Genomic DNA, 22,652 nt, shown 5'->3' with positions numbered 1-22,652 from the left:
AGAGAGAGAGAGAGAGAGAGAGAGAGAATATGACCAAAAGGAGGAGGAGGCAATTTCTGCTCCACCTGATATACAGAGTAAAAGGAATCATCTTCAAAGAGAATTAATTCTTCAGTGAGAAGCAGGTACAAAGTCAAACTGCTTCGCTGGGGGTGGAGGGGACTAGCTGCATTTTGATGCCACCATCTCATGGCATCCCTCCACCCCAGGACTCTGTTATCCCCCATCTTTATTAGACAGTGCTCTTCCTGTCCTAGGTTCCCCTCCACCTATCTAAAAACCTCCAGTGACGGCCACAGACAAAGCCCATGGCCAATTAAGCCCAGAAGGGCTCTTTGTTTGGTTTGAGTTTTGATTTGTTTGTTTAGCAAAATGTCAGGTCAATTAAAATGAGCTCCAAAGGGCCCTCAGCTCCCACACACCTGCATCACAGGAAGGCAGATGGAAGGAACTGGACCCTGAAGGAGGTGGGTGGAGGGAGGGAGACAGCCTAACCTAAGGAAGCCTTTGAGCTGCAGTGGATCAGCTTCCCTGCATAGCTGACCATTGGCAATGAGATCAAGATGTAGAACCTTGGGAAGCATAGTCAACTCTATGTTCCCTGATCCAGGAAAGCCCCTGTTCAAACTCGCCCAATGAGAACAACTCTCATCAGACAGAAAGGTGTCTCCTTAGACCTGGTGATGGAACTACTCCCCCCCCCCCCCCGCCACAGGGATAGGAGTCAATGAACCAAAGGAAATGACCATCCAGAGACCATAAACCCCCGTCCTGACCATACTTCTAGTTCAGACTCATACATGCCTGCCTCCAAGCTGCCCAGGGCTTTTATTTTGTTTTATTTTATTTTTATATGTATGAATATTTTGCCTGCATGTACGTCTGTGCATCACTTGTGTGCCTGATACTTACAGAGGCCAGAAGAGGGTGTTGGATCCACAATTGTGAGCCACGATGTGGGTGCCAGGTCCTCAGAAAGATCAGCTAGTGCTCTTTACCCCTGGACCATCTTTCCAGTCCCCCAATACCTCTTTTTGAAGTCTCTCCTCCCTTGCTTAGACTCTCGACTTGAATGAACCATTTGCAGTTCATGTAGAATATGCCAGGACACACAGATTGGGACATCACACATGAGATGCCCCGCTGGGAACAGTTGGTAAGCTGAGGCACAGAGAAGTCTAGCAACAGAGTGGCCCCGCATTCTCTGGTGTATCTCCTGGTGGTGGGGCCTGACTCTCCCCTATCTCTGAGCCGCTTGGGGTCCAGAGCTTATCTGTCCTCCCTGTATTGAATTGAAACCTTGGCACCTAGCACATTCCAGGCCTCTACATTCTCTGGCATTCTGTGCTGGGAATGGAGGGGCCCCTGCTTGTAAATCTGACCAAGCTAGCATCACTGGCGGCCTCCCAGACTTTTTCCTTGACCCTACGAGCTCCTGAGAAGCTAAAGGGGCAGGGCAAACCCTCTACTGGATCTGTAAGCAGTGGGAAGAAGAGACAGAAAGCTGAGCGGTGGGCAGAATTCAGGGCCACCATCCCCACTTACACAGTTGTAGAATTTGAAGGTTGTGATTGACTCTTTCTCCTCTTAGGAAATGGCCAGTGGTCATCCTCGCTACCCATTCTCAGCCCTGTACCAAACCAGCGAGTATCCTCGGCAGGCAAGGGTAGCGGACTCTCTGAATGCTGGTGTAGAGGGAGGGAGGGATGATTTCCATGGTGATGATTAGCCAGTGGCCTCTCTGGCCTTATTGATTTCGGGACTTCATAGAGTAAGAAGCAACATGGTGTCTCGCGCTTCATCAAGCAGAAGCAAGGACAGGCTGTAACTTCCTTTCACCCCTAGGCATTCTTCACAGCTGAGCAGGGAGTCAGCAAAATTCCTGGGAGTCTGGGAAGCCAAAAGAGGCACCCAGTGATCAGGAAGGGCCTGGCCAGGACACCTGTCCTGGGTAGACTGAGACTTGGGGAATCAACACCACTCACTTTCTTTCACCCCCTAAGCATGTTCCTGCCTTTCAGAAGCCATAGCCTGGATGATTCAGGGAGGATGGGAAATAATAAAATTTTCTCACCCAACAAAATGTAGGACAGCTGTCTGACCTTGTGACACTAATAGGGTCACTGAAACAGGAGCAATCTGTGTCACATCTCCAGACCTAGCCCCCTAGGGGACCTGGTGCAAAGAACCCCACATCTTTCATCTCATAGGAACCCAGGTCCTGCGCAGACAGGGGAGGTTTTGCTGAAAAGAAGAGACATGGCCAGGCTCCTCCAACTTCCGCTCCCTGTTTATCTCCAGGTGCCTCACCTGGGCCACTCACTCCTCAGAGGTGGGGACAGGTGACATATTTTCACTCCCCTGCCCCAGAAGTTCCACACTGAGGAGTTTCCAAATGGGTCCCAGCTCCAAGGGGTCACTCAGGACAGTTCAGATGAGAGCCAGGATCCAGGAATCCTGCACGCGGGTCTCTGTGTGGTAGGTAAGAAGACACAGAAAGGCAGGCAGAGAGATAGGAAACACCTCCAACCTTTGGCCCAGGTAGGGAGCCCAGTCATGACACAAGCCCATCTGGGTGAATGCACCATTAGATCAGGCAAGCCACAAGCACATACTTGCTGAGTAGCCCATCATCCAACACGGTGCCAAGGTCTATTTACCGCTTTCTATTGCTAACAATATAATACACAGGCTGGCTAGCTCTTTAAGAAAAAGAGTTTATTTGAGCTCATGAACCTAAAGGCCCAAGACAGGGTGAGGCATGTAAGAAACAGGGAGCTTATGCAAATGTGTACATGTGTGTGTATCCCTTCACCTGCTTAAAACCCCATCCAAATTCACTCCATAGCCCTGCTTACCCTGGTGGTCTACTCAGGACCACCTCAGAGCCCGCCTATAAACGCCACAGTCACATCAAGTTCCCACCCTCCTGACACTCACCGTGGGAACTTGGTCTCAGCACACGAACCCCAGAGAGACACTGCAGCTGTACCCAAACCTCAGTGATCTTCAAGATGAGAAGGCGAGGCTAAGTCCCCATCCCAGACTCTAGGAATCACAGACTGGTTAAAAAGCAGCTACAAGTCTTTAGACGCTGCAAAGGCCTGGGCTACAAAGCGGCCAGCCATGCCTTCAGTCAGGTCAAAGACTGAAGAACCCGGAGTGAGCAACAGAGCCAGCCAGGGCTTCCAGGAGGGGTTGTTCTGGGTACAACCTTGAGGAGCAAGGAGAGAGGAGGCTTCGGGGAGCCTGGCAGGCAGGCAAAGGCACTGCTGTAAGAGTCTGCATGGGAGACAGCGAGGAGAGCACCTGAGCAGAAGATGACAGCCAGGGACCAAGGGTAGGCATGATATCCTAGAGGGGAGGAGTGGCATTAGGACCCTGAGCAGGGACTGGAGAGGAAGGAGGATTTCCCTCTGAAGGAACAGTACCAAGCTGTTGTGACCTGGGAGACAGTCAAGAGCTTGAGGCTGAAGAGAAGGGGTGGCAGTGTCACCCACTGAGATGATCCCGATGGAGAGGTAGCGTTGGGTGCTATGGCAACATAGAGGTGACTGGTTAGCCTGGGCTTGCCCACTGGGTGAGATGTCTATATAGAGCTGGGGTAGCCTTCATGACCCTCAGAAACTTAATTCACTGTGATAGATTATCTTCTTGACCCAGAAAGCAAGACTTAGGGACCCAGCGAAGAATCCCCCTAAGTCTGCTGCTTCCAGAACCCTGCCTCAGTTACCCCTGGCTGCTACAACAATGTACCACCAACCAAGTTCCTCAAAACAGTACAAACTTACTCCTTCAGAGTTCACAATCTGACACAGGATGTCACTAGGCCTGTGGCCTGTGCTTGCTTTCCTGAGGCCACCTAAGGAAGCATCTTTGCGGATTATAGCAAATCTTGGGGTCCTTGCTTCAGTTGTGGGAACATTGTCCCAGTTCCTGCCCCTATCGCCATATGGCCTTTCCCTGTGGGGTCCTGTCATCTTCTCTGTGTGTCCTTTCCTAGCGCCAGCTCCAGTATGACCATCAGGAACTTTCTTGGGACTCCACAATCAACCCTCTTGAGCTGAGTATGAGCAGTCTCTTAGCCAACCCACCCTCATAGTCAAGGGCCCAAGTTCACACCTCCACAGCAGGGGTCAGCAAGCTATGCCTCCAATCTGGCTCGGGTCCAACCTGGCCAGCACTTGCTGTACCAGGCCACACCCCTTATTCATTCCCTATGCGCTGTCTGTGGCCTCTTTGGCGCAGCAGTGACCCACAACCGCTAACCACTTGGCCCTTTCCAGAAAAAGCTTGCAACTCCAGCTCTGGGGTCTTCTCAGCACTGACCCAGAACACTTTCTCTTGATAGCCAAAGAAAAGCATTCATGTTTCTAAAAGGATTCTGCCAATTCCAAGGCGTCTTGAACCGCCAACTGCCACCCTCCTCGAGCCTCCTAGGGCCGTGGGGGGAGGGGTTTAATGAGCTAATTCGTGGAAAGCATTAACCACGGTGCATGCACATAATAAGTATTCAATAAATGTTAGCTATTATTATTACTATCTCTTTTCCAGCACTCTCAGTGGGGAAATGGGCCCTGCCATCCCCCACCCTACTTCTGCTCCTGCACACCTTGGCCAGCGGCCAAGAGAAGAAGTGACTGCCCCATTTTATAGCTGGACAGAGGAAGGCCTGGTGGGACTGAGGGCAGCAGCTGCACCCTCCATGTGTCAGAGACAGGCCTGCAGTTTGAGGCTACAAGGACCCAGAGTTCAGCACCCTTTTTGCATGTATACACACCCTTCCTGTGAGAGTCCTAATGCCTGCATCCTTAGGCAGTGGATAGCTGGAGTCTTGGTGGCCTTCAAGATCCCCAGGCTCCTTCCTGCCTGTTCACCTCGGCCGGGCTGGTTGCTGCCACACAATTTGAACTAATCTCACACTTCAGGTGGAGCTTGCCTAATCAGGGGTGACAAGAAGCCGGAGCGGGTGCAATCAAATTAACAACGCCATGGCCTGGCTCTTTAAGAACTGGAAACAAAGCAGGCAGCAGAAGGCACCACCACCACCCCCCTCCCAGGCTGTCCCAGGGGAAGCTTGCTGAGCTGGGCTGCCACTGAGGCTGAGCTGAGTGGTGGAGTGGAAACTGTTCCCACCTCCCAGCGTGCCAACGATGCCCCTTTGTGGTGGCTTATCTCAGACTGCCAAGCAGGTCCTGTTCTTGTCAGGGAGCTTGTTAACATGGAGGGGACACAGGCTTTGTAGGGAGGGAGGAGAAAAGACTAGGTTTGAGGGGAAGGAGTCTCCCTCACCTCTCAGGCTGCTTGTAATCCTTTGGAAAACAAAAAGCTCTGAGAGCCCCAGAGAGAGAGGAACACTTTCTCCCCTGACAGGGTGGGCATACAGAGCTCTGAGCTTTGCTCCAAGGCACCTGCTGTCTCTGAGAGCTGAGTCCACCTGAGGGCAGAGAGGAGGACTTCCTGGAGCCATTTCATCTCCCTAAGCCGTCCTTTTCCACAGAAGGACCAGGGAGAGATCTGCAGAGACTGTAGTTGCATCCTCAGAAATACTGCAAAAGCCAAGGTCCTCCCTTGGTGGCAGTGAGCACTGACTTTGTGGTCACGCTTCCAATTTTGGTGGCTTTAGGGACTTCCTGTCTGAGGCAAGGGAAGAACCAAGCATCCAACCCTATGGTTCTTTACTCTGGTCATGTAAGGACCAACAAGCTGAGAGTGGCCCCACCCTGACGCATTAAGTCACAATCTCTAAGGGTTGGGTCTGCACCATGATAGGCTTATTGGTTTTGCTTTTTGGGGGTTGTTGTTCAAACAGTGTCTCATGTAGCGCAGACTCACTATTTAACTGAAGATGGCCCTCATCTTCCTGCCTCCTGTACCACTTTGCCCAGTCTATACAGTGCTGAGGATTGAGCCCAGGGCTCTACACATGCGAGGCTCAACTGACTGAGCTACATGCCCTATGATGAGTTATTAAGCTTCATAATAGTTCTCAAGTGTCAACAGGTATGCAAACTTCCTGGACCCTCCGCAGAATACCTGTCTGGGAGAACAGACTGGCATCCTTGCTCCACAATTCCAAGACTAATTCATTTTCTTCAAGTCAGCCTCCACCACAGCCAAGGAGGGAGGGAGCCAGCCAAGGAGGGAGGGAGCCAGCCACGGAGGGAGCCTCATTGTCCCTGCTCCCACCACAGCCCCATCATATAAGGACTGGCCTCCGCCCACCCTCCACCCCCTGCATGTCTCATAGTAGTGTCAGGCACCCAGTCTGCCTGTCCCCAACCCTCACCCCAGCCTCTTCCTCTGCCCAATGTCACAGGGCCAGCAAGTTCCCAAATTCCCTGAGACCGACTCAGACTTCCACTTACTGGCTGGGCAACCATAGCCTATTAGTTCCTTTAAACCTCAGTTTCCCCTCCTGTAAGGATTCAGTATCTTCCTTCCCAGTGCCTGGTGCACAGTAAACCCTCAATCAAATCACATTTGGGCACCAAAGAGCCTCTCTGTCAGCCCCTCAGCCTCCAACAACTGGGCCATTGTCATCGGTTTCTTCCCATTCTCCCCGCAGGGCAGCGTTTCTCCACTGGGTATTCATAGCTGAACGTTCCCTCCCCAGTGGCTTGAGGACTGTCAGAAACAGCAGCTGAGCTCCCATCACCAAAGCAGAGAGGGAGGGAGCCAGCCAAGGAGGGAGCCTGCCTCATTGTCCCTGCTCCTGCCCCAGCCCCATCATATAAGGGCTGGCCTCTGCCCACCCTCCACCTCCTGCATATCTCATGCACCTCCTGTTTTCTGCTTTCTGAACTCTTCCCAAAACTCACCCAGGGGTGTGTGTGTGTGGATGCAACCAGGACGGAGACTTCTAGGTTAACACTTCATGAAGGGATATGGTGAACCCTTGGGAGCTTGATCTCCTCTTTGATATGTATGTAGTATGATATGACTCCATACAGCTCACCTAACTCTCTGAGTTTCCATCCTGATAGGGGAGATAGATCCTGGGCTGTCCTCCTTTGAAGTGAAGAATGAGGCTCTCATCAAAACATAACGCAGTGTTCCACAAACTGAAGGACTAGACCCGTACCGGCTTAGGAATTGAGACCTGAGGAAATGCAGGGAGCTGGGAAACGAAGCAAAGTTTAGTCCATAATGCAAAGTTTGAGGACTCAGGACCACTTCCCAGCTCCTGGGAGGCAGAAGTAGGCAGATCTCTGCGTGTTTGAGACCAGCCTTACACATACACAGTAAGTTCCAGACAATCAGAGCTACAAAACAAAGAAACTCTGCCTTTAAAAAAAAATCTACCTCCAAGCCTGAGGTTGGTGGCAAACAAAGTATGTGGTGAGCGGCTGTCTCACGGTGTTTTAAGACTCTATCGGCCTCTCAAATCAAATTAAAGTGTAAATAGCGGTTGATCTGGGCAGAACCTCAGGGGCAACAGGAGCCAGCCTGAGAGTAAGTGCGTGAGTGGTAAGAAGATAGGCAAGGAGAGCAAATGGGTCAACATTTGCTGACCCCATTCCCTCTATGGTGGGTCTGAGAGGGTTGTTGACTTGTTAAACCTGGCTGTCCATCAGCCCCATCAGCAACAGGAGGACAATGGAAGACACTTGACCCTTAAAGGATGGGACAGAGCCTGGGGGAGAGAACATCGGTGGAGCTCTCTATTACAGTTTGCTGGCTGGCAGGTAGACTGCAGGGCCCAAGAGGGGCTGGAGGTTCCTATGTGCCAGAAGACAGTTCCTCAAGTCCCTTCTCCAAACAGTGAGCTGTTTCTCCAGGCTGTCTTCCCCTTTCTCCTGAGCAAAACACAGCCCCAGAGCCCAGAGCTGTGCCTCAATCCGGCCTCACCAACCCTTCTCTGTAACAGCCATAGCTGTCTGCCTAGATCCAGCGCAGGGAGCTCACTACTCCCAAGGCAGCCAAGCTACTAAGTTTCTCTCAGGTCAAGCAGGAGGGCTGCCTTTCTGTCCTTTCCGGGGTCTCCTCATTCCCTGTGGGTTGCAAATTCCATTTCCAGTCCAGTGTGGATGAAGTTGGCCTCAGCCCTACTCCCCACCCCCAACTCCCAACCGGGACCCCATTAATGCTCTCTGTTCAGTAAGAACTCAGAACAAGACAGAATTTCATGAGGAACTTGGCATTGTGATTCTCTCTCTCTCTCTCTCTCTCTCTCTCTCTCTCTCTCTCTCTCTCTCTCTCATCTCTCCTCCTCTAGGTCTTCTTCCTCCTCCACCTTCTTCTCCACATCCTCCTTCTTCTTCATGGCCCTCGCTGTATTACTCAAGCTGTCTCAAACAATCCTCCTGCCTCAGCATCCCCACCCCAATAGCTGGGATTACAGGTGTACCCCACTGTGCTCAGCTGTCTGCCTCTTTTCAGGTGCACTGCTCTGGCTAGCAGAGTGGCCTTGGACAAATCGCTTCCCTTAACAGCCTAGCTTCTCCCCTTGTACGAGTTGTAATCCTGCCATTCATTTCACTCAATCTCTCTAGCGCATCAACACGTATCATCAATATAAAAATGTAAGAGAGGTAGTTTGCATTTCTCTTCTTTTTACTTTTCTGAAACCTGGTATCTCTTTTACATTTGTGATGCCTCTCAGTTCTCCCAACCATGTTTCAGATACTCAGCAGTGCTTGTGGCTGGTGGATGCAGACTTAGCGGAGCTGATCTTTATCTGGCCGCTCTGATTCTGTGGAATCATCTGCCAGAAACATTTTAAACGAGGAATTTGGTGCACATGGGTCGAGCTAACGCTTCCATTAAAGCATGTGTCTAGGAGGGAGGTGTTTAGAGCCTGGTTGGACTGGTACTGTACCGATACATGTACATTCATTGTGTCCCCACTGCCATTCTGTGGGACACAGAGAAGTTAACTTAAAGTGTTGAAAGCCTAGAAAGCTCATAGTGGCAAGACTAGAGCGTAGGCCTCCTGGCCCCCAAACCCTTCAAACTCCCCTCCTCCTTGCCTTCAATGGCTTCCCTGGGCTAGCAGTAGGGGGAGCCTTGGGGTGTCTTGCCTGGCACTTGTTACTATAAACACATCTAGCCAATGAGAATATAGGGAATGAGCCCTGATATTGCTGCTATGCAGAGCTGAGAAGCCAAAGATCTCTGGGGACCCCGCTGCCTCTGGCTACCCACTTGTCTGGCTCTGGGTAACCATGATTGGAAAGCCAAGTGCTCTGGAGTGGGTATACAGGTTGTGCGGTGCTCAAAGGTGTGCCAACCACAGGGTGGGTGGAGTCTGAAACCAGATCTGCGCTCCACTTGGCAAGGTGCATGTCCTGGCACGAAGCTACATCTGGATAGACAGTGACTTTACACAGGGTACTGCAGGCCAGTGTGGAAGGCAGGGAGTAGATAAGCAAGCTTCTCAGTGTGGCTCAGAGTTGGGGAACTTTCCCAAAGACTCTTCCTCCCCATCGCCTTCCCAGACTTTGACCTGCGCTAAGCCTGACGCTACCCTCATCCTCCCTTTTGTTCACACACACACACACACACACACACACACACACACACACACACACACGATTGCCTCTTTCCCAACTACCCAGGCCCTAGACCCACCCAGTGGCTCAGATTCAGGCCTTGCTCATTCCCTGCGGGTATTGCAGAAGCAGCTGGGTCTCCCCCACCCCAGCATTCCCACCCTCCTGTAAAACTTGGAGGCATCTGCAGTGCAAGGCTCGACTTGTCGATGTAAAATCTCACTCTATATTCCACCCAGGTTTATACGAGTGAATTATGCAAATCTTTGATGGAAAAAATATTCCTGCGCACATCCTTGAGAGTGTAAAACCTTAGTCAATAATTCATACTTGGATGTCTCTGACTGCAGGCTTTTTCTTCATTATAACTTACACCTCGTTATTTGTCTTTCACATTTTATTGTATATTCTGGTGTAATGTCGTGCATTATAAAGTTTATCTGCTTCATTATTTGATGAGTTGGGACTAGGGAATGTGCTGAGACATTGGTACAGGGGGCCTGGGGCTAGGGCTGCCCCACCCCCACCCCACCTCAGATCCGGCACATGGAGGCCTGAGTGAAAAGAGCTGGCTGTGAGGTGAGACCTCAGGGAGCCCGAGGGAGCAGATGCTGCCCTCCACCTTCCTGCACCTGTTCAGATCATCCCCTCACCCTCAGTTGGTATCTGAGGTTGCATCCCTCCAGGCCCATACTTCCTTTCTCCAAAGGCTCCTTTGGTCGTAAAAGCCAGATGTCTCCGGAGAGTTTGTTGGAATCATCAGTGTCTGGACTAGTCATTAAAACTGGAAGAAGGGCCATGGCTGGAGAGATAACTCTGTTGGTAAAGTACTTGCTGCACAAGCAAGAGGACCTGAGTTTGATTCCCCAGAACCCATTTAAAAAACTGAGCATGATGGTATGCCTGCCATTGGAGGCAAAAGGGTCCCTACGATTAGCTGGCCAGACCAGCTGACCCAATCAATGAGCTCCAGGTTCAACACCTGACATCAATCTCTGGCCTCCGCATGGGCATGAGCATGTGCGCACACACACACACACACACGTACTCACATACATTCACATAATACTATCATGCATGCACACACATTCACATACATACACTCACGCCCACACACACACGTACTCACATACACTCACACACATACTCCCAAGCATGCATATACACACACTCACATACATACACTCACGCACGTGCACACACACTCACACACGTGCATGCACAACATGAAAACAAAACAAGAAATGGACAGCAATCCAGGAGGACACTGGAGGGAGCAGGGGAATAAGAGGAGCCACTGGAAAGGAACAGATTTTGTGCCAGAGGACTAAGTTCTAAAACAAGAGAAACCAGGGTCTCTATATGCACTGTTGCATGACAAGCCAATGGCCGTCAAAAGCCAGCCTCTCTCTGATTGGCGGAACGCAGTGTGAGCAGACTCCACATGCTAGGTCTTAGTGAATGTTTGTGGCAAGTGTGTCACACCTTCCTATACATCCCCAGAACACTCCTCAGATGTCTCCTGTGTTCCTGTCGCCCACAAATACATCTGTCTCCCCAGTCCCTTTATCTAGGTCAGAACTGGGTGTGTTGCAGCATTTATACCCAAGGCCTGGCACAGTGCCTCACAATGGTCTGAGAGTCCAGCACATGTTGGTTTGGGTTTCACAGAGAGCAGGAGCCAAGACTTCAGAGACTATGCTAACTCCCCTCCCTGTTTCTGGTCAAGACACACAAGTCCTGAGGAGGCCCTGGTGTTGGTAATGTTCCTTGCCAGGCTAGTGGAGGTGACCTCTTGAGGACCGTTGAGGAATTTGGTTATGCCTTAGTAAAACCATATGGTCAGCAGATGGGGCAGGATCTGGTAAGCCCTAATAGCATTGCTGGAAGGTCTTTTATAATGTCCCTATCCAGACCTCCTGTGGAACAAGCTAAACACACCTCAGCCACTCTAACAAGCAGAGACCCTGGCCTTAGAGTGTGATCCTGAACCTGAGGATCCAGACATCTACAGAGCTGATTTGAGTGTGGAGAAATCACATCTTTTTTTATGTTAGCCTCTAACTGAGATTTAGTCATTTCCTGTGAACAGAAGCCACAAACCACAGCAGTAGCGGTGTGTGTGACTGTCACCCATAGAAATACACAGATATTTTCATGTCATGTCATATTTATTGTAGATCTCTCAAAATAGCATTAGTGCTCATCACCGCTACAAAAGCATGGTAATATAAGACGGTAATTATAAGGCCTGCTGCCAGATCTTATCGCATAAAGAATAAGAGCAAAACATATTGATGTGTGATAAACAATATCCAAAGTCTGCTTGTTAGTTTTTTAATATTTGCATAACTATGTTTCAATATAACTGGGTTTTTCTGTAACTCTGCTGTGCATATGAAAAGCTGGTGCTTCTAGGCAGGGTCCTGGAAGTGTAAGAGAAGGAGGAAAGTGCCAGGCACGGCAGCAGGGTGCCCTTCCTTAGGAGGAGACCCTCTGAAACCGGGCAGTGAAGAGCGGAGCCTAGCAGGTGGGACATCCAGGGCTGGATTTGTGGATGGTGTTGAGGCAATGGGGTTTGAGACAGCCGGGCAGGGATGGGACAGAGTGGGGACCAGGGCTTCTGTCGCACAGGCACCTCCCCCAGGCTGGTCTTGGGGTATTCACAGCCCCTTGCCTCCTCTTTCCCAGTACCAGCCATGATCACCTCCCACCCCAACACCACCATCGCCATCAAGGGTCATGCCAAGGAGCTGAACTGCACCGCGCGGGGCGAGCGGCCCATCATTATCCGCTGGGAAAAGGGGGACACGGTCATCGACCCAGACCGAGTCATGCGGTATGCCATTGCCACCAAGGACAATGGTGATGAAGTGGTCTCCACACTTAAGGTGGGTACTCAGTCCCGAGACCAGGGGACCCCATTACATTAGGTAAATAAGGTGACTGAGAGCCCTATCCTGTACCGCACAAAGTACCTACCATTCCCGCACGTTGCTCCTCTCTTTCCCTGGGAATTTCTACTTCAGAAGCTCAGCCTGCCTCCTTTCTGACCACCACAGCCATCGTTGTGTGGGTTTCTCAACCCCTCTTTCTTGCCTGGGCTTCCTGAGCCTCCTCTCTTCTCCTTGGGGACACCCCTACCAAGCTTCTTTCATGACCCTTCCTCCTTGCTTGAGTTCCTCTATATGCCCATCTCAAACCTTCTGGGAAGATAAACCCTTGATAGAGGCCCTCTGAACCTCCCTCCCAGCCATCCCCTAGATTGTCCCCCTCTGAATATTTTCTGCTCCTGCTCGTCCTGTCTCAGCTCAAGCCAGCTGACCGTGGGGACTCCGTGTTCTTCAGCTGCCATGCTATCAACTCCTATGGGGAGGACCGGGGCTTGATCCAGCTCACTGTGCAAGGTACATTCTCCTGCCTGCCTGCCCTTCTGCCTGCCTGCCCTTCCATCTGCCCTAGGGCCCAGAGGCCCACAGCTAAGCTGCCTGCTACTATCTCACCTTTGCTCCTCTTTCATCGTGGCCCAGAGCCCCCTGATCCCCCAGAGCTGGAGATTCGAGAGGTGAAAGCCCGGAGCATGAACCTGCGCTGGACTCAGAGATTTGACGGAAACAGCATCATCACCGGCTTCGATATTGAATACAAGAATAAATCAGGTAGGTGCTGGGACAGGCGATGAGTGTTTGCCTATTGTGGCCCCTTGTGGTACACAGCCTGCCTGTGCCTCTCCGATGGGGCAGTACCAATCTAAGGCACACTCATTGGCACTCTCCGGTGTGCAGAAATCTGTGGCTTCCAAAGGAGGGGAGAGTGGCTAGTCTAAGAAGTTAGGGTACAGACTGAGACATTCTGTTGGACCAAGGTTCTCCAATGTAGGTCTGATTTACAGGTGTTGAGTGCGGGACTGTGGGCTGCCTCTGTGGGGGTGGCATGGCTTTGCAGCGTCACCTGGATGGTCTTGGTTTGGAGTTCAGTGAGATTGGGTCACTGAGTCCCTGCTCCCAGAGCCCTCCTCTGCAGCCCACAGGCTCTGTGCTATTGCCACATCACTGTGAGGCACTGTTGGGCAGAGTCAACACCAGGTGCCCAGGAGGTGCAAAACCCATGATAAACCCCTTGGCTAAGCAATGGGAATGGTACAAGGGCGGGGGGAAGCAGAGGGAGCAAGAGGATAAACATACGACTCCAGGGCAGGAGTGAGAAGAAAACCAGACTTCTCTGGCCCTTTTTGCATCTTTGGAATCTGGTACCAAGGGCCTATACTGGTTTCACTATATCGCTAAAAATAAAAGGTAGGAACAGTCTGGGGACCTCAGGCCTTCTCTTCCCTCTTCTGACCTTCTCCTGCCAACCCCAGCTCACCTACTGAATCCTAACTCACCTCTCAGGTTGTACCACCTAGATCCTTCCTGCCCCATGTGGCACAATACCTGAACTTGGCTAACTAGCCTTGCCTCCTGATTGGTCAGTCCTCTCCCCCATATTTCTTGCCATGCCTGTCACAATCCTGTGATGATGACGGAGCTGAAGGCAGACACTGGAGAGTGTATCTCTGATGTGCTCTGGAGTTGCTACCTACCCAAGGTGTGTCACCTCATCTCCTACACAAGCCTCTACCCAAAGGAGTCCTACCCTTGGAAACTTCCAGTCTAGTTGCAGATAGACACCCAGGGATCACACTGAATGCAAAGGAGGGGCTGCAGCTCCGTCAAGGGTCATCAAAAAAGGCCCCCGCCTGGCCCCTTGTGGATAATTCACTAAGCTAAGTTGAGCGGTCTAAGATAGGACACACTACCTGCAGAGAAGAGAGAAGGGCAGAGCCAGGCAAACACAGTCCAGGCTTCACGGACCCCAATCATGGGCACTGCACTGTGACTGCAGGTGTGCATTGGAACAAGAAAGAGAGGACAGCCTCCAAGCTCAGCTTCTGCCAGGTAGAACCACTGTGTCTGAGCTCCCAGCACTGCCTCACCACCACAGGGATGGATGCCTGCTAAAACCTGGCAGGCAGTACCAGAACAAAGAGGTGCTGCCGCTCTGCAGGTGATGACAGTAAAGAGGCAGGGGGGTAAGGAGTCTGAGTCTAGGCCTCGCCTGAAGCTGAGCCCAGGCCCCCCAGAAGCACATGTCATCTCCATACATTGATGCCCACTCCATCTTCCAACTGGGCTCACATCTGGGGTGGGTAGTGGGTGCCTGGGAGATCTTGTCTCCCCTCTCCTGTGTTCCTTGTAACCTGCTCTGCCCTTCTCCCTGACTGCACTCTTGCCTATTCCCTGTTCCCCACACAAACCTCTCTAATGTATGGAAACCCTTCCTGAGGCACTGCTCAGCTGGGGACCAACAAGACCATCACCTGCCTGGGAGAAGAAACAGAAGAGAGGCAGCCAAGGAATCGTTCTTAAAACATGTCCGCATTTCCCTCCCTACCTCATCCTATCTGTCTCTCTTACAGGGTGAGGAACTGCATAGCTCAGCCCAGGACAGGAGAACCATCAGGTGTAGACTGGACAGGGAGGGAAAGCTGGAGCTGAGCTTCACAGGAGCCTTTCCACTGGGCTTTGCACACTTAGAAATTCAGAGGCCTGGAGAAGAGGCACCCCAAGCAGGAACAATAGGTCCATGAGAAATTCAGCTTGTCATTGAGACAGACAAAGGGTGTGAGCAAGGCACAGCTTCTCTGCCTCTAAAAGTGGGTGCAGAATAAAGAATGTCTAATGGGGGAAGATTGTGGAGAATTCTAGAAGCAGCTGGCATAAGGCTAGAGGGAGCCCTTGACAAATGTAAGTTCCCCTCCCCCTATAACTCAAACACCTTATGTGGCAGTTTAGAGCCCAATGGGACTTGCAGGCTAAAATATGTGTGTCTGTCAGTCAGCCACATGGACCAAGTGCCAATCTTTCCTGCCCCCAGAATCATGCAAAAGTCATGGAGTAGAAAAAGAGAATGAATCAGGAAGCAGAATGTTGCCCTTGGAGTGGGAATACAAACTGAATGCACATACACACACACACACACACACACACACACTTCCAGAATCACCATCCAATCAAATGCAATTCACAGTTAACTGTATTACATAAGAATGGAAGACTGTATCCAAGGGAACAGAAGGATGACTCAAAGGAAGAAGGAAGTGGGCATGTTTGTATATGCATTTATGTGTGTGTGTGCTTGTATGCATGAGCATGCATGCATGCGTGCGTGTGTGTGTGTGTGCATGTGTGTGTTGTATCTAACCTCACCTCTTTGCACCTGTGGAATGGGGAGATGACAGTCATTCCTAAATCTGCAGACTTGGAGTGACCAAATAGCGAGTTGTATGGCATTTAGCAAGTATTTTTGAGCAACTTTGAGCATCTCCCTTCATTTTTCTTAAAGGTAGGGTGATATTTGAGACAAGCTCTTTCCTTGAAGTTGGGTTTGCCCAGAACTCTCTGTAGAGCTCAGGCTAGCCTCAAACTTGTTATCCCCCTGCCCTGGCCTCCCAAATGCTAAGGTTATGAGTGTGCACCACAACACATAGCAAACAGATTTCTTGTTTTTGTTTTGTCTTGTTTTGTGTGTTGGGGAGCAAACAACCCAGGGTCTCTTGGATGCTAGGCAAAGCTCACGAGCCCTAACCCTTGGGTATCCCTTTGCAAAGTAGAGACAGAAATCCTTGATTCTCAGGGAAGTTGTGAGGATGAAGGGAGCATGGTGACATACATAGAAAAGCCTTGTTTCCCCTCCCTCCCTCCTGCTCCTGCCCCAGACCACACCCAAGCTGGGTCTCGACCATCTGCTCACGGTGCCCTGCACCTTGGCCAGGTTTTCTGCCACGTTGCTCATCATGCTAATTTTCCAAGGGAAATTACCAAGCCTGCCCTTTCTAAGCCATCATGTTCACGCTGTCTTTTCCCGGCCCCAGGCAGCAGAGTAATAATACATGAACGCTGAATGATAAATAGCGCCGTCCACACAAATTTTTCAGATGGCACCGCACACTCTGAAAGATGCAGATGCCGCATTCGCCTCTGTTCACCAAGCCCAGAGCAGGGCGGGGCTTCTCTGAGGACAGCCTTCAAAGCCCAGAGACTGCCTGGTGGGCCAGCCAGCTTGGGGGCTGTACTGGCCCCAGGGTGGAAGTCAACATGGTTTAGCGTACCGTCCTGCGGGAACTGGGGTGCGGATGGTACTGAGACATTATCAGTAGCTTCTGGGACCCGGGGGTGTCCGTGTCACTGGGAGAGTCCATGCAGGGGGTGAGCTTCAGAGCTGTGATGCAGGAGAAGAATCAGACACACAGACCGGATTTGTGTTCCCCTTGAGGCATCTCTTCCTTCCTCCCTGAGCCTTCTGCAGGGAAGTGACTCCTAAAATGGCCAAAGCTCAGGACCCTTTTAGCAAGCAGCCTTCAGAGCAGAAGGCACAGCCATCTCCCCAGCCACTTCCTTAGCTTTAAGAAGAATATTTTGCATCATAAACCCTTTGATGAAGAAAGGAAGAGAGAGCCCTTAATGAAATATGTTAATCTGGGCAAGGCAGGCACATATGAAAGGGAATATTAAAAGAGACAATATTCACCAAATCCAGTGCCATGTTCCCATAGAGCAGAGGAGGGAACAGAAGAAAATAGGCCTCCAAGTTCAACTCTTTAGCAATCAGGGGGATGGCCATGTTCTAGTCTGGGAATTCGGGAAAGCCCTCCAGACCTGACTCCGCTGCATTAGGAGAGAGGTGTTTTAAACCAGCATCAAAACTGATGTGGGAACACAAGGTCAAATCTGCCTGGAAACATCTGACAAGAGAAAGAAAGGAACTGCTGTCTGGGACAGCCCCTCCCCTGCCTTTCTGTGATTGACAGCTGAGGAAGACAGGGGAGGGAGAGACAAGATATAGAAGGATTCTAAATCCAAAGTAAAAGTCCAAAAAGGTGGCTCTGATCTAAAAGCCAGAAACGGTTTTTAAGAATTCAATACTTGCAAAGTGGGGGTGAGAACCAAAGCCTTAGATGTTGCTTCTGTCTTCAGGGACAGGGTACCTTCTTGAGTAATGCCCCTAGAACAGTGAGCCCCAAAAGTGCGATGCTGTGGCGTGGCTGTGATGAGGGCTCTATATGAGTCTGGGGAGCGATGGACACGAGCAAGGATTATGGAGCCTTGGTCCTCCTGTGAACTTCTTCTTCACCCAGTAGCAAGGGCTCGGCTGTATGTGCAGAATGAATGACAGTTGTGGGGTCTAGAACATGGAAAAGGGGGCAAGAGACTCACAGTTGGATGGAGAAAGGACTAGGAGAGACAAAGAAGAGATGACAATAGTACGACCTGGGTTAGAGATATAGGGGGAGAGAGCTCGTATATAATCAAGAGCTACATGGGGCATAAAAGCTATCAGACTTGATAGCAAAGGAGACAGAGGAGAAAGTCCAGAATGGCCCCTGGGAAGCCTGGGTGTGAGAGGAGCATGGATGGAGCCCGGAAGAAAGTGTCCACGGGTGGTAGGAAGGAGGCGGCAGTTGCAGAAAGACACCAAAACAGACCCAAGAGAGAAGCAGAATTCAAGAGCTTTCTTAGACAGCCAGGGGAGGAGCATTTCAGAAAAGAAGAGACAGAGGGGAGACTGACAAGTGAAGCCAAGAGAGGGCTGAGAGGGATTGACAAGCGACAGGCCAAGTAGGAGATGGGACTCGGTGATGTTGGAGATACAGCACGCTGTCAGAGGAAGGCGCACGGAGTCAGGAATGTGCGTTTAAGCCATCCGGAGCTGCCCATGGCACCACACAGGTGCCTGGTAGATGTCAGGGCCTCTTTGTGGCCCCTGTTTTCAGACACATCCCACAAAGCTCTTCCCTCTGCCTGCACTCATCAAAAATGAATGCTATGACTTCTGATCATTCCCCCGCTCCCGTCAACACAGGCAAGCCCAATGTGATTTGTGAGCTGGCACCGGCTCCCAGGGCCCCACATACAGAGCCATGAGCACCTGCCTCCACATGGCCAGTCTGTTCCATCCCAAATCAAAGAGGTGTCTGCGGCAGGTACAGCCTGCTATTTGCAATTCTGGCTTCACCTGTCAGCTACAGAGTGACTCTCTGGGTGGCTGGGGTGTTTTTAAAGACAAGCAGAAAATAATGTGTTTCTGAGCATCCACAGCCTGCCATGTTGTTGGTTTGGCTCCAGCAACTGATGAATTAAATGCAAAACTACAGATGGGAGTTGGGCCGATGCCCTTCACAGATGCTAAGCCTGTGCAGCTGAGAGCTGTGTTTTAACGGCATCAAGATCTCATTTAACCAGAATTGAAAGGATAGAGTTAGGATGTATTCAGGCTATGTATGTATGTGTATATAAGTATGTCTTATTGTGTGTGTATGTATGTATGTGTGTATGTGTATATATGTACTTATGTATGTGGGTATCTATGCATTTGGGGCTGGCAAGCTGGCTCAGTGAGTAAAGGCAGCACCAACAAGCCCAATGATCTTTTGATACTTAGAACTCACATAGTGGAAACTGCCTCCTGCAAGTTGTCCTCTAGCTTCCATATGCACATGAGGCCTGCCTGTATGCACACACACACACACACACACACACACACACACACACACACACACATTTCATCTATTTCTTTATTTATTTGAATGTAATAAAAGCTTTAAGCATCTTCTTAAGGGCTCACTCAGTAGCATGCTTGCCTTGCAAACATGAGAACCTGAGTTCAATCCTCAGACATGGCATAAAAATATCAAGCATAGTGGCATGCACTTGCAACCCATCATCGAGGGAGGCAACAACAGCAACAACCAAAACCCAAAAGGATCTCTGGGGCTTGCAAGCCAACCAGTCTAACCTAACAGAAAGTTCTAGGTTCAATGAGAACTCATGTCTCAAAAAAACTGTGGTGGAAAGAGATTGAGGGACACTGAGATTGTCCTCTGGCCTCCACACGCATGCAAACTTGTGTGGGTGCATATAGCACACAAACACACATGCATAAAAATAGCCTCTTAAAATCTGCTTACAATCGTAGCGTCCTTTCCTGCCTTTGGAGCCGAACCTTAGAGATGTGACTTCATCTTTTCCACTGAGATTTTCTTCAGGACACTGCCAGCCACAATGTATCTCTAAGCACAGAGTGAGCAGGGATATCTGAGCGTGCCTGGGAGCCCTTTAAAGCCCTACTATGAGCTTTGCTTCCTTGGTCTTTACCCTTTTTTTCCCAGAAGTGTTAAGGGGGCACCTGGTCAAGCCCTCTGGGTTGAGAAGGTCCTGGCACAGCCACCATTCTAGCTTCAGCCCCTCTCCATCTTGTTCTAGGGTCCCCTAGTAGGGACTCAGCCAGCACGGATGAACGGCTAAGCTCCTCTGGAGATGCATAATGTCTGCAGGCACAGGATCCCTGAGTTGAATTTATCTGGCATTTTCCATGTTCTACAATTTTGCTAAACATTAGCCCTGGAACGGACTGCCAGTCTCCTTGGATGAATTGAATTGTGAACATGTTAATCCTTTTGTTGGTCCCTCATCTGAAGACTCTGACACTACGTTTTTTGTTGCTGGTACAGGAAAGAGGGTGGGGATGGGCTAGGCACTCTCACACTTGGTCTTGCCCCTCTCCCCACCCCACAACCTCACACAGAACTCTCAGATCATCACACAGATGCACAAGGTAGGGAGATACAGAGGCAGAGAGCAGAAGGGAGAGAAAGAGTCCTTGCTTCCCCATCCCCACAGGGATACTGGGTAAATGGGGTATCTCACAGTCACCATAGGTGAGTCACAGTTGTCCCAAAAGATACCATAAGAAAGACACTGTCCATCAGACCCCAGGGATAGCAAACAAGTGTTGACTTCAGCGGACAATAGAACATGTCCTGTCCGACCCTGTCTGTAGTTTAGCTCACACATTGTGAAGACAAAGGGAAGTCTGGCTTCTCCCATCCGGAGCCCCTTAGAATGGACCTTCTATGGTCCCTGTGAAGTTATTAAGGCTCTCTGCTGTCACTGTGAACCGGACCCCTCTGGCATCCAAGCTGGAACTGGGATAGGCTGATATTTATGGCTGGGTTAGGGACAGGTTTCGTAATATGCAAGGATGTGCTTCAAAATAGCTGTCTCTTTTCCAGATTCCTGGGATTTTAAGCAGTCCACACGCAACATTTCCCCAACCATTAACCAGGCCAACATCGTGGACTTGCACCCAGCATCTGTGTACAGCATACGCATGTACTCCTTCAACAAGATTGGCCGCAGCGAGCCGAGCAAGGAGCTTACCATCAGCACGGAAGAGGCTGGTAAGTACCTATTCTGTCCTCTGCCCTCACTGCCCATGATCTTGAGACTCATAGACATCAAGGGCCTCCACTAACGCTGTTCATTCACAGAAATACATTTTATGCGTCATAAGAAGTCAGAGTTTTTCTGAGAAGGCAGGGTTGTTTTGTTTTGTAGTTTTATGGTCATCTTGGCTTTAGGGAGCTGTCCATGGTCCTGCCCTGTTTCCCAGGGATCCAGCCTGTGTGGGAAAGGTGCCCCGACTTTACAAAACATGAACTCTGGGTTCCCTGGGCCAGTGACCTTTATCATAGTGTGGGAAGGTGGGGGAAGGTGCACATGTCCTTGTGCATGGGTGTATGTAGGGGTCAGAGGATAGTCCTGAAATCTACCAAACAGGCTAAGCTGGCTGGCCAGCAAGCCCAGGGATCCACCAGCATCTGCCTGCCCAGTAGTGGAGGTCACAAGTGTACACTCAGGAGTCCTCCAGGCTGGCTGCACTCAGAGTTTCTTACATGGGTTCTGGGGATGGAACTCGGTCTTGGGAATTGCCATTCAAACCCCTGACTGGGCTATCTACCTAGTCCTGGATTTTGGTTTGGTTTGGTTTTCTGGGACAGGGTTTCTCTGCGTACCTAACTGTTCTGAAACTAGTTCTTGTAGACCAGGCTGGCCTCAACCTCACAGAGATTCTCCTATCTCTGCCTCCCAAGTGCTGGGATTAAAAGTGTGTGCCACCACCACCTGGCCTACCCCAGATTTTTAATAAAAGTTTAAATATGATTTCTATTGATGTATTTTCTCACATGTGTTATTGTGAAACAAAACAATGCAGGAACATGCTGAAGACATATGTGTGCAGTGTTACAAATGATCATAAGGGGATAATTGATCATAAATGATCATAAGGGGATAATTGATCATAAATGATCATAAGGAGACAATTGCTTTGTCCTACTCTGAAGATCAGCTGCTTCTCCCTCCTCAGAAGTCCCCCAGGCTGAATGAGGACACAGGATTGTTTCCTCTACCAGATGTGACTCAGTGTTGCTTCTTCTGTGTACCCAGCTCCTGACGGTCCCCCTATGGATGTCACCTTGCAACCAGTGACTTCACAGAGCATCCAAGTGACCTGGAAGGTAAGTGAGATGCCATCGTGCCTGCCTTTCCTCTACGAGTCTCTCTTCATACAATACCCATGCTTATTTTCTCACTGGATCCGGCGGTATCTGAAGAGTGGGAGGAGAAAAGTAAAGGGAAGGTCCCTTCTCAATCCTTGCTCCCTTTCACCCTGGCCTCCGGCAAGGGATGAGATAAATAACTTGATAGTGCCAGTGTGGTTCTGTCCACTTACCAGCCCATCCTTAAACCCAACGTGGTATAAAAGAGTAGGAAGTGGGTTTGACTTTGTGCAAAGTTCTCCTTCTAAAGCATCAGGGTAAAATCAGAGGTGAGTGTGTGTGTGTGTGTGTGTGTGTCTGTATGTGTGTGTCTGTGTGTGTGTGTCTCTGTGTCTCTGTATGTGTGTGTGTGTCTCTGTGTCTCTGTATGTGTGTGTCTGTATGTGTGTGTCTGTGTGTGTGTCTCTGTGTCTCTGTATGTTTCTGTGTGTGTGTTTATTTATCTGTGTGTATCTGTATGTGTGTTTATGTATCTGTGTGTGTCTGTGTATGTGTCTGTATGTGTGTTTATGTATCTGTGTGTCTGTGTGTGTATGTGTGTTTATGTATCTGTGTGTGTCTGTATGTGTGTTTGTGTCTGTATGTCTGTTTATGTATCTGTGTGTCTGTATGTGTGTGTCTGTATGTGTATTTAGGTGTCTGTGTGTGTGTGTCTCTGTGTGTATCTGTATGTGTGTTTATGTATGTGTGTGTGTGTGTGTGTGTTCCTGCACACAAAT

At 50.2% G+C, this 22,652-nt stretch overlaps 1 protein-coding gene across 2 annotated transcripts in view; it reads left to right on the top strand.

The window, feature by feature from the left end:
- Dscaml1 (DS cell adhesion molecule like 1) overlaps positions 1-22,652 on the top strand; it is a 324,403-nt gene that overhangs the window by 262,015 nt on the left and 39,736 nt on the right. For both annotated transcript variants that reach the window (XM_075966084.1, XM_075966085.1), the window contains 5 exons: positions 12,186-12,385; positions 12,805-12,901; positions 13,025-13,153; positions 20,605-20,772; positions 21,821-21,891. In XM_075966084.1, the coding sequence (XP_075822199.1) occupies positions 12,186-12,385; positions 12,805-12,901; positions 13,025-13,153; positions 20,605-20,772; positions 21,821-21,891 (665 nt within the window). The remainder of the gene's footprint in view (positions 1-12,185; positions 12,386-12,804; positions 12,902-13,024; positions 13,154-20,604; positions 20,773-21,820; positions 21,892-22,652) is intronic.

This window comes from Microtus pennsylvanicus, chromosome 3 (genome assembly GCF_037038515.1).
Source record: "Microtus pennsylvanicus isolate mMicPen1 chromosome 3, mMicPen1.hap1, whole genome shotgun sequence".
Lineage (NCBI taxonomy): Eukaryota > Metazoa > Chordata > Mammalia > Rodentia > Cricetidae > Microtus > Microtus pennsylvanicus.
Note: the sequence above shows the minus strand (reverse complement) of the source record. Positions and strands in the feature narration are given on the sequence as shown.